Source organism: Myotis nattereri (genome assembly GCF_964212035.1).
Source record: "Myotis nattereri genome assembly, chromosome: 5".
In the NCBI taxonomy this organism is placed as follows: domain Eukaryota; kingdom Metazoa; phylum Chordata; class Mammalia; order Chiroptera; family Vespertilionidae; genus Myotis; species Myotis nattereri.
Window position 1 is genome coordinate 11,153,010 of NC_138080.1, and position 11,353 is coordinate 11,164,362.

At 54.1% G+C, this 11,353-nt stretch overlaps 1 protein-coding gene across 1 annotated transcript; it reads right to left on the reverse strand.

Moving 5' to 3' along the window:
• Positions 1-986: 986 nt before the first annotated feature.
• Positions 987-8,348, reverse strand: PRAM1 (PML-RARA regulated adaptor molecule 1; the record flags this gene model as incomplete). Its single annotated transcript, XM_081093344.1, is given in 10 exon segments — positions 987-1,321; positions 1,412-1,445; positions 1,529-1,691; positions 1,799-1,907; positions 2,006-2,063; positions 4,590-4,663; positions 4,740-4,806; positions 4,892-6,191; positions 8,126-8,146; positions 8,148-8,348. Coding segments are annotated over 10 exon segments (2,070 nt in total). The 3' UTR covers positions 987-1,278.
• Between the last annotated feature and the right edge of the window lie 3,005 nt (positions 8,349-11,353).

The following is an 11,353-nucleotide window of genomic DNA, read 5'->3' on the forward strand; positions in this document are numbered from 1 at the left end:
TCTGCTCTGGCTGCTATAACAAAAATACCATAAGCTGGGTGGTTTATGAACAACAAATTGATTTCTCACAATCTGGAGGCTCAGAAGTCCAAGATTAAAATGCCAGCAGTCTCAGTGTCTGGTGAGAGAGCCAGATCCTGGTTCATAGTGCCTTCTGTTACCTCACATGGTAGAAAGGACAAAAGAGCTTTCTTGGGGATAATAGAGCTAATTGCCTCTCAAATTAGGCATTAGGATTTGGAGAGGGGGGTGGGGACCAAATATTCAGTTCATAATAGCTTTCTTTACTAAAACAGACTAAGCAGGGTGTGAGTTTCTGAGCATGTTTAGTCCCATAGAGGTTCAGGCTGAACTTAATACCTGGGCTGTATCAGAACTGGGTCCCCCTGCCCTAGCTGGTTTGGCTCAGTAGATAGGGTATCAGCCTGCAGACTGAAGGGTCTCAGGTTTGATTCCAGCCAAGGGCACATGCCTGGGTCGCGGGCTCAATCTCTAGTGTGGGACCTGCAGGAGGCAGCCGATCCATGATTCTCACTGATGTTTCCATCTCTCTCTCCCTCTCCTTTCCTCTCTGAATTCAATAAAAATATATTAAAACAAAAACAAAACTGGGCTACCACCACCAAAATGTGACCTCGTACATGGGTCCACTTGGGCTAGACAGCTGCTTGCAGCCTGTAAGGAGCAGCAGTTGCCACTTGTCCTGTCTGCATGTGGCGGGGCAGTGTTGGATGTGTCCTGCCTGACTCCCTCTCAATCATGATTGGCAGCTGACAGGGCTCTGTCACAGGAGTTCAAACCTTGAAGTCTATCAGGTTTCTAGTTTCCTTGCCACCTTCTCCCCACTACACTTTTCTCCTCGCCTTTATCCCTGAGAGGTGAGAACATGAAGGAGGGGGTCGGCCCCACAGACCCATGAGTGTTTGATCATGTCTCTCTACACTGTGTGCCTGTCAGGTGGGAAAGAAAAAACAAGAAGCAGTGATCACTTTAAAGAAAGGCTTTATGTGGTCCATGTACATGGTCAGTCAGGTGTGAGCCTTGGCAGTTCTGTGGCCTCTAAGCTGGGATCCAGGATTCCTAGGTTAGTGGGTGGTTGTCCTGGGTCCCCACACCTGCAGGCTTTATTGTCCTTGGGGAAATGGTTGGCTTTCTAGAGGGTCTACAGAGGAGGAAGGGTGATTTCCAGTGATGACTCATAAGTATCTCCTGGGGAAGTAGGGTGGGGGCTTACCCCTTCCTCAGATGCTGTGGTCCCTGCCAACCCAACCAGCACATCTACATACCCCAGAAGCCAACGTCATCATACACCTCCGTTTCCCTGGTGGAGAGTACAGTTGGGTTAGCAGAGACAGAAGTTACCCCTGGGCCCATCAACACCCACCCCACCCCCAATCACAGCAGCACTCACAAGGGCAGCAGTGCAGCTCTGGGCACATAGCCATCTGCAGAAAGAGCAGGGATGAGTGAATTCTTGGTCTGGCAGTGTAGGGCCCGTCTCCCCAGTCTGCCAGCCCAGCTTACTCACACTTGCCCTTGGTGTCCCGGCACAGCATCTCCTCCTTGTTGGTGAACTCAATCACCTCCAGGATCTCCCCACGTCGGATCCCCAGGTGCTTCCCACCCCCACGCCGTGTCTTGGCATTGGGGTCAATCATCATCTTTGTCTGAATCACGATCTCCCCCTCAAACTGGGGAGGGGCATGTTAGAGCTTTGGCTGTGCTGACCCTCCCTCCCCCAACCCCAGGGGCCTCGGGCAACTGGACTGACCCCAGCCCTCCCAGGGCTCTTGCCAACCTTGAACTTCTTCCGGAACTCCCTCTCAGCTTTCTCCGCCTTCCGGATTTTCTTCAGGGCCTTAGGGTCCACAGGCAACAACTGCTGTGGCTGAGGTGCCTTTTCTTTCCTGGGTCACTCAAGGAATTAGGTGTTTATGAGCACCTCAGGGGTCCCCTTCCACAGCTATCCCAGAGCTCGGCCCCTCCGTGTTTTGCCCTGTGGTACCTGAGCTCAGGGTCTTCTGGTGGCTTCCTGGGGTGTTGCTGGATAGATGGCACTTCATCTAGGGGCAGTCAGAACACCATATTAGGACAGGGACCATCAGCTTGGCCTCTATCGACCCTGGTTGCTTGATCTTGAGTGAGCCTTCCCTCTGTCAGCTTTCAAGACATTCCCCCTTATTCATGTCATTTCCAACTTGCTGATAAGGAAACAAAGGCTGTGGGAGGTAAAATAACCTGCCTAAGTTCACCCAGATGATAAGTGATAGAGGATTTATATGCTTTTGAGGCCATTTCATGTCTGGTGCCTAGAGCAGATTGGGTTGTGGGAATTATGAAATTTAGGTTAAAAATGAGGCAAAAGCATTTCCTGGAGGCAAATTAAGCCTCTAAGAAGGGGCCAAAGGAGTGCGGTTCTTGGACTGGCCTGGCTAATGATGAGACTAGACCAGTGGTCGGCAAACTCATTAGTCAACAGAGCAACAATATCAACAGTACAACGACTGAAGTTTCTTTTGAGAGCCAGATTTTTTAAACTTAAACTATATAGGTAGGTACATTGTTATTAACTTAATTAGGGTACTCCTAAGCTGGCCTTTGCTAAAAACGTCCTCAACCTGATTGAGGTATGTTCAATGAGGTCGACCCCTTCCAACACTCCCATCCACGCTCGTCTTGTATACTTGTTTCAGATAGACGAGTGTGGATGGGAGAGTTGGAAGGGGTCGACCTCAGCGAACATACCTCAAAACAATGTACCCCCTCCCACCCCCTCAAAACAATGTACCCCCTCCCACCCCCCCGCGCTGCGTCTCCCGTCGCCGACCTCTCCCCCACCCCACTTCTTCTAACGCCACTTCTTCAAAATAGACTCGCCCAGGCCGAAAACCGACTGCTGCGCATGGGCCACGAAGTTACAATCGCACTGTATGTGCGCGCCTGCACGTGGTTTTTTGTGGAAGAGCCACACTCAAGGGGCCAAAGAGCCGCAGGTGGCTCGCGAGCCGTGGTTTGCCGACCACTGGACTAGACTATGAAGGGTCTCCCAGGGTGGGGCAGACTTCCTGGCAAGTGACCAGCCTTCCCGGTAGGAGGCTGTTGGTCATGGAATTGGCTTACAGTGAGAGCCTCATGAACAGGAGAATGAAGGCTCAAGCAGCGCACTGAGAGAGTATTTGCTTGGTGGTCTTGCCCCTTCAGGCATTGAGGTTGCCTCCAGCCTCTGCCTGATGCTCAGTTGATGGTGCCATCCCACCCAAACTACCCACTCCAGCTGCTCCTATTTCTTCCAGAGGCTGCCCAGACCAGGAATGGTCACCCAATGGGTGCAGTCTACAAACCCACTGTAGCAGTAGAGTACACCACTGAACACGGGTGTGGGATGGACCTGGTGTACCTGTGACCCAAGCTTGGCAATGTGACCCCAAGCAGGCCCTATGGGGAAAGGCAGGCTCCTGTTTAGATCCTGGGGAAAAGGTGGGCCTGACCTTCAGCTGTGTGAAGATGTGGAGCAGCTATTGCTCTGGGTCGTTGGAGTTGGGGAAGGGGAAGGTGTGGGCCATGCCTGCAAGGCTGCTGGAAGTGGAGTGGCCACAGGCATTCCCTTTCCATGTCCATGTCCCCAACAGTGACCCCCTCAGAGCCACATTTAGAGCAGAAGCAGGAGGGGCCCTGTCAGAAAGCTCTACTAACTGCTAACAGAGGGCTTTGGTAAGCAGCCCCTGGAGAAAGCTCAGGAGAAGTAGCCACAGAAGCAGCAGATCTGGGTGGGAGGTACTAATGGGGAGGGAGAGGTAGCATCCTAAAGACACCCCTGATGGAAGGTTCCCCCACCGGAGGCAAGGCCTTCCAAAGCCAGGGCAGGGAAGCAGTCTGGAAGCAGGGGACCTGGACTTGTGTGTACTGGCTGTGTAAGCGCAACAAGATACTTCTCCGATCCTCGAGCGTCCACGTGTGTAAGTGGCATGGCATTGCCTTGGGGAGGGGTCTGTGCAGATTCAGTGACACACGTAAAGTGCTTGTGTGGAAGCACTTTTTGTTTGCACTCAGCGTTGGTGAAGGCATTAAACCTGGTGCTGGGCCGGAGGTGTGGGCCTGCTAGGCTAGCATCCTCTCCAGGAGCAGACTTGGAAGAAGGCAGAGAGAAGGGGCCTTTGGAGCTCAGAGCACAGAGAGGTGTCAGGGATATACCCTGTGTCCAGGCCCAAGTCCTCAGGCACCTCCAGCACCACAGATCTATGAGGGACCTTGACACCTTTCTTTTACCGGATTCAGGGAAGGCTTTGCTCTACATACAACCTCGCTCCCTCTCGCTCCCTCCCGCTCCCGTGTCGCCAAGTCCTCTTGCCGCTTTTTACCCGGCTCTTCCACTTTCACCTGGGCCACCCCTCTGCCCTGGCTACATCACGTTCCCTGGCTCTTGGCCTCTGTGCTGCCCATCAGGAACTGGTGTGACCTTCCTGAAAGGCCCCTACTCCACCCTGCTTTCTCCCCTGCATTGTCAGGGAACAGAGTGGCAGAAAATGCCCTTGCAGCAGATAGGTCCCAGGTGCCCAGGCTGGCTGTGTCCAGCCCCGCTGCCAACAAACCTTTGCCCTTGGTGCTGGGGCTGGAGTCTGTCAGGTCCACATCATCATACAGCTCGTAGATCTCCTCTTGGTCCCTGCAGGGGTACCTGAGATAAGGACCTCTTTCAGGCCCATGACTGGCACCTGTGTCCCCTTATTCTCCACACTCACTTCAGGGTAGCCTTAGGCTGTCTGGCCTGGAAGTGGATTCCAGCAGAAGAGCAGGCCTTCTGTAGAGCTGTGGAAAGAGGAGAGCAGGAAGGGGTCAGGCATGGCCAGGGAGCCTCTGCCCCCTTCCTTTCAGCCGGGGGTGCCCGACTCACTTGTGATTGCTGCTGAGGGTCTCTGAAAGCTCTGGACATCCTTGAGGCCCGGGGGAAGCGGGGGTTTGGCAGGTGGAGGTCCCAGGCTGCTGACTGGAGGCAGAGGCCTCTGCCGTGGTGGGTGGCCGGGTTTGAGGCCCAGCCTTGACCCTCCACCATGAATGAGAACTCCTGACTTCTTTTGCCTCGCTCCAAACCCTGGGCTGAGTGGGAAGCTGGTGCTGGAGCCCGCAACAGCCATGGGCAGGGAGCTCTCCGAAACAGAGCCAGGCAGTGGGGGCTTTCTAGAGGGATCCCCAAAGAGCTCTGCCTGCCGGGGCTTCTTGGGCAGAGCATTGGTTTCAGGCTGTGAAAAGTTGCGGGGGGTCCCCTGGCCCTCCGATTGTGGAAACTTCCTGCGGTATAAGCTGACCTCAGGCTCTGAGGACGTCCTGGGGAGGCTGCTCAGCTTGGGCTTTGGGGGCTTAGAAAGTGCTTTGAATTCAGACTGCTGTGGCCTCTTGGGCGACACACAGACCTCGGGCTCTGAGGACGTCCTGGTGAGGTCACCAGACTCAAGCTGCAGGGCCTTCCTGGGGAGGTTACTCAGCTGAGGTGGTGGGGTCTTTTTTGGGAAGGCACTGAAGTCAGGCTGTGAAAAGTTGGGGTGGGGCTCACTGGACTCAGGCTTCCAGGGGGGCATCTGAGGCTGCTGGGGCTTTCTGAACTCAAGGGGTGGGGGCTTCTTTGGAAAGTTACTGAACTCGGGCTGTGAGGCCTTCAGGATAGCCTCATTGGACTCAGGCTGCCAGAACTTTCTGGGGAATGTACTGACTTTGGGTTCTGTGGGAGGCCTGATAGGGTTGCTGAGGTCAGGCTGCTGGGGCTTCTGGGCAAGTGCACTGGGCTCCAGCTGTAAGGCCTTCTGAGGGTCCTCACTGACCTCAGGCTGCAGGGGCTTCCTGGGGAGCACAGTGGCCTCGAGCTCTGGGAACTTCTTGTGTTCACTGAACTCAGATTTGGAGGGCTTCTTGGGCAGATGAGTGAACTTGGGTTGTGGGGGCTTCCTGGGCACTGCAATGAACTCGGGCGGTGGGGGCTTCCTGGGCACTGCAATGAACTCGGGCGGTGGGGGCTTCCTGGGCAGATCAGTGAACTCAGGCGGTGAGGGCTTCTTAGAGTGCTCACTGGGCTCAGGCTGTGGAAACTTCTTGAGGAGTTTCTTGAACTCAGGCTTTGGAGATTTGGGGGGGAGTTCACTGGTCTCAGGCTGAGAGGCCTGGAATTTTGCTTGAAGGCTCCGGAAGTCCTGATGGCTGCCCTAGGGGACACAGTCAGTCAGTCAGTCAGTCAGTCAGTCAGTCAGGGGCTGGGACACACAGGAGTTGTGTAAGGACCAGTATGGAGAAACGTGGACATGGTCACAGACACACACCACCCCTTCCTTGTTCTTGTACCCCCATGTCTCCAGTTCCTTCTGTTTTAATTGCCAATTACATCCGGAATCCAACCACTTCTCACTGTCTGCAGCACTGTCACCCGTTAGAGCAGCGGTTCTCAACCTGTGGGTCGCGACCCCTTTGGCGGTCGAACAACCCTTTCACAGGGGTCGCCTGAGACCATCCTGCAGATCAGATATTTACATGACGATTCATAACAGTAGCAACATGACAGTTATGAAGTAGCAACGAAAATAATGTTATGGTTGGGTCACCACATGAGGAACTCTGTTTAAAGGGCCAGAGGGTTGAGAACCACTGCATTAGATGCACCTTCCCATTGCCTCCTCCCTGGACTCCTGCCCACCCTCCATCTCTGATTAGTATCCCCACAGCAGCCAGAGGGAGCCTGTTAACCCTGAGTCTCCAACCTGCATGGTTTTTCTTTTAGTACCTGACACCATGTATCAAATTTATGTCACTTAGGTTTATTTTTTCCTTTTTCTTTCGTTTTTTGTACTTATGCTGTTTTTTAAATGCAGTGACTTGGCTAATTTCATTGCTGTCTTCCCAGTGCCTGGTACACAGTAGGTGCTCAGTAAATATTTGTTGAAATAAAGAACATAGAGGCCCAAAGTCTGGCATATACTCAGTCACATTCAGTCTGATAGTCACAGACTCACAGAGATGGATGCAGAGATACTTGGGAACCTGGAGGCAAATGTGGTGCAGGGTTTCTCACAGTCCCAGATCCCATGGTGATGGTCGGGGACACTCAGTCAATAATGCCATGAGAAATGGTAGGCAGAACGCCCCCCCCCCCCCCGCCCCCTTACCCCAAACAGGGTCAGGCAGTGTGTCATCTATGGCACACACAGTCTGTCCTAGGTATGGTGCTGATCATCCATACCATTGGTTATACACAGACAGATGCACAAACTAGACCAGGCCTGCTCTAATGACAAGTCCCACAAAGACGGCCCTGCCACAGGCTCCCCAAAACCTGGAATCACCTGGGGTCAAGAAGATTGGGGGAGCCGAAACCGGTTTGGCTCAGTGGATAGAGCGTCGGCCTGCGGACTGAAAGGTCCCAGGTTCGATTCCGGTCAAGGGCATGTACCTGGGTTGCGGGCATATCCCCCAGTGGGAGATGTGCAGGAGGCAGCTGATCGATGTTCCTCTCTCATCGATGTTTCTAACTCTCTATCTCTCTCCCTTCCTCTCTGTGAAAAATCAATAAAATATATTAAAAAAAAAAAAGAAGATTGGGGGAAGGAAGGGAAGGTCAGAAAAGCATTGCCTCTCCACCTGGTTATGCTTCACTTTCCTATTCAGAGAATGTGAGGAAAGGCCTCTGCGAAAGACCCCTACCTGGTGAGTTGGAGCAAGGGCTCCCAGGTGACCCACAGGGCCAGGTGGGTCATGCCTTGGGTGACTGACTGGGTGGGGGCAAGCAGCGGGTGCCTGACCCACTTTGTCACCCACTGGAAACGCCTGTGCTTACCCTGGGTGTGCTCACCCTACCTCTCCATTACCAGGTTGCTGTTCCTGCTGACCCAAGGGGAAGGGAGTTGTCTGAGCAGTCCCACTAGTCCCCCTATAATTGTAGTCACAGCCTGGGCCCCTTGGAGCTTGGACTGTGTGTCCTGGCTGCTTCACATCTCTGGGCCTCTGTGTTGGTCATTCCTGTTTCCCAAGTGGCTTTTCTCTGCCACTTTATTCTTGGAATATGCCCCCCAATTCTCACCCGTGGCACCCCTTGCCTCCAACCAGTGGGGGGAGGAGGGGCTCTCCCAGGGCTTGGGGACTCACTTACCATGGCGGCAGGCAGGTGATGGATGGGTTACGGTGAGAGTGGGAACTGAACTGGGCCTGTGGCTTTCAGGAAGTGACTGTGGTTTCTGCTCCACAGGCCCCATGGGTGGAGAGGGCAGAGGAGGAAGGAAAGGAGGCGGGGACAGCCCGGGCTTGTCTCCAGATCCTTCCTGTCCAGCACGTCCTGAGTTCCTGACCTGCCTGCTACTGTCTCTGCATTGCATGCACTGGGGGTCAGCACATCCACAACAGTCACCAGTTTCTTGGCTCTCTGCTGTGCCTCTCGCCCTCAGTCCCACCACATGCCCTGCCAACCTCGGGGCTCCAGGGAGGGCTTGGTGCTAGACCTCCTGCCAGCAGACAGGCGAAGGCCAATTTCAGACAGAGCCTCCATGGGAGGGGGGGTTCTCAATGGAGAGGGGGCACAGTCTGTTCTGGGCCGGAGACCAAGGAGTCCAGTGAGTGTGATGGGTGAGGCCTTTTTAAAAATATATTTTTATTGATTTCAGAGAGGAAGGGGGAGAGAGAGAGAGATGGAAACATCAATGATCAGAGAGAATCATTGATTGGTTGCCTCCTGCATGCCCCCTACTGGGGATTGGGCCCACAACCCAGGCATGTGCCCTTAACAGGAATCAAACCCAGAACCCTTCAGTCCACAGGCCGACACTCTATTCACTGAGCCAAACCGGCTAGGGCAGGTGAAGCCTTTTTGCTCATTACCTCACCTGCCTTCCTCATGTTAACACTTCTCTGTGGTCCAATTCCCAGTTTTGAGCAAGACTTCCCTGTTGCAGGGGCAAATGTTACATGGGCCATGGATGGCCCACTGAGATGGCAGATTTGAAGATGAATAGGTGGGTAGTATCAAAGGTTTTGGCCCTGGGGAGGGGGTCCAAGGACACCCCAGGTTCCCAGTGGACTAAGGATGTGAAGAAAATCAAGACAAGACAGCTTGGAGGCCAAGGAAGATGGGGTAAAGGTAGTGGGCAAGACCAGTGCAGTTAGGATGTGGGGCCCAGCCAGATAAGGTTCCCTGGAGGTCAGTTCATTGGGAGAGTGCAGAGCCCTGGTTCTGTTTGGCCATGCATTGGGGTTGTTTGAGGAATTTACAAAGAAAGACATAGAAGCACCCAGAAATTCTGACTTAATTGGTTTGGGTGTGGCCACACCTAGACACTTGCTGAGGGATTCTAATGTGCAGCTAATTGAGAAACACCGGTGCTCATCAGTCACCTGCCATCTGTCCCCATTATTAAAATGCAGGGTCTGCTTCCAGTCAGTGGTGAGGCCTCAGTATCCGCAACATCCCAGGTAATGCCCATGCTGCTAGTTTACAGATCACACCTGGCAGGTGATCCTATAAGTTTCCAGAAGGATCCAGAAAGATTTAGTTGAGACAGGGAAGGAGGCTCTTTCTGTCTTGAGGACTTGCATTCCCAGCAGGAGACCTTCTTTTGCCTGCCCTGCCCTGAAGGCCACAGGCAGCACATCTGGAAATGACTGCCTGTTTGTATGTCTGCTTTAAGGGTACGGCCTGAGGATTCTGGAACTTGGCCTGTGAATCCGTGTCCCTGCACAGGGACATGCATTCTCAGTCACATTTCCAGATGTGGGTCCCCCTCTGAACAGGGGTCCCAGGAGGCCAGGGATGATGAGATTTAGGTCCTCTCTGGGTCTCCAGGACCAGCCACCACCTCACAGGTTTGGTGAGAGGGAAAGGATGAGAGAACAGGGATGACTGGCTGAGAGCATATAAGGTAAGCTGAAGGATTTAATGAATGACAGCCAGTGATTCCCCAGGCTCTGGGGAGACTCCTGGGTGTGTGGACAGCTTCAGCACAGAATTCTAGAGGGTCCCTCCCTGGCTGAGCCTCTGTGGAGAGCCCACAGGCTCCTGGCACCGTCTCCAGAGGGCACATGACCCCCAGTCCTCTTTGTATGTTTGGCACCTTTCGGGAGGCACAAAGCCTTAAACGTGGACCTGCAGCTACAGTTGGAGCTGGGGAACCAAAAGCCAGAAGTGAGCCTGATCCAGCATCTGCCTTGGGAAATGGGTGTTGGTGGTGGTTCGTCAGGCAAGTGTGTGGAACTCTGAGGGCCAGGGAGGTGAGCTGGGGTTCTGAGCGTGTGTGGGGAATTGAAGCTGGTGCACCCAGGCCCTGTGCAAGAGCCAGGAGCAGTGCACCTGCCTTCCCTAATGTGGGTGGGTGGTGGGGGTTGGGGGTTGGCAGCTGGTGCAGCCACTTAAGAGGACTGAGCACGTGGGTGGTGGGTCCTGAGGCCACAAGAAGTCAGGAGCCCCGGACGGGGGGTGCTCAGCTTAGGTCAGGAACTTTACCTCCCCTTTCCCAGCTGAGGGGGCACCCACCAGCGACACCAGCAACGGAACTGGTGCTGGATAACTGCCAGGCGGTGGATGGACACTTGGAGTGGCTCAGCCTGTTCAACATGAACCTGCAGTCTCTGGCCCACCTGCCTACGTGGGGGCAACTGTACAAGGCGAGTGCTGGCCTCCTCTCATTCTCCCTCAGACTGATACTCCTGGGTGCCATCTGCTGGACATGCTTGGGCCTAAGAGGACAGCTTTCAGGCATCCTGGAGTTGAGGTGGGGTAGGGGAGCCTTCTGTGGGGTCATAGATTAGCCAGAAGGAGGGCAGGGGCTGCAGGAGCCTAGAAGGGGCACTGGGAGCAGTGATAAATTTCAAGTGAGCAGACAAAAGATTGTATATGAGTTGGAAGGGGATGAGGGAGGAGGTATGTTTTGGAGTGGTCAGGGTACCCAGGCCAACTGCTGAACCAGCTCCTTAAGCCTCAGGGCAGAGTTCCCACTGCCTCCAAAGGGGCAGTAGGAGCTATGGGCCCTTAGTTCTCACGGGAGTGGTGGCTGCATCTATATGGGTGATGGAGTGGGTATGGTGGGTGTTGGGAAAACTGGACCAAGATATTGGCTCTTGGTCTCTCTGGAAAAGTCCTGACAGACTGGATTTGGGGGTGGCTGAATGAGGGACTTGATAGGGAAGGAAAGCTAGGGGGGTTGGTACCCTGGGGTCCTGGGGAACCAGAATCACTAATTCCTGTCCCTGGAGATACAGGAAAGCCTGGGACTAGGGCTTTGGGAATGTGGACCCTGCTGGCTGGTAGTAACTGTGCGCAGCTCCAAGGGTGGTGCAGAATCAGCGAGTGACATAAAACTGGGCCTGGCTAGAGAGTCAGTGAGCTTACCCA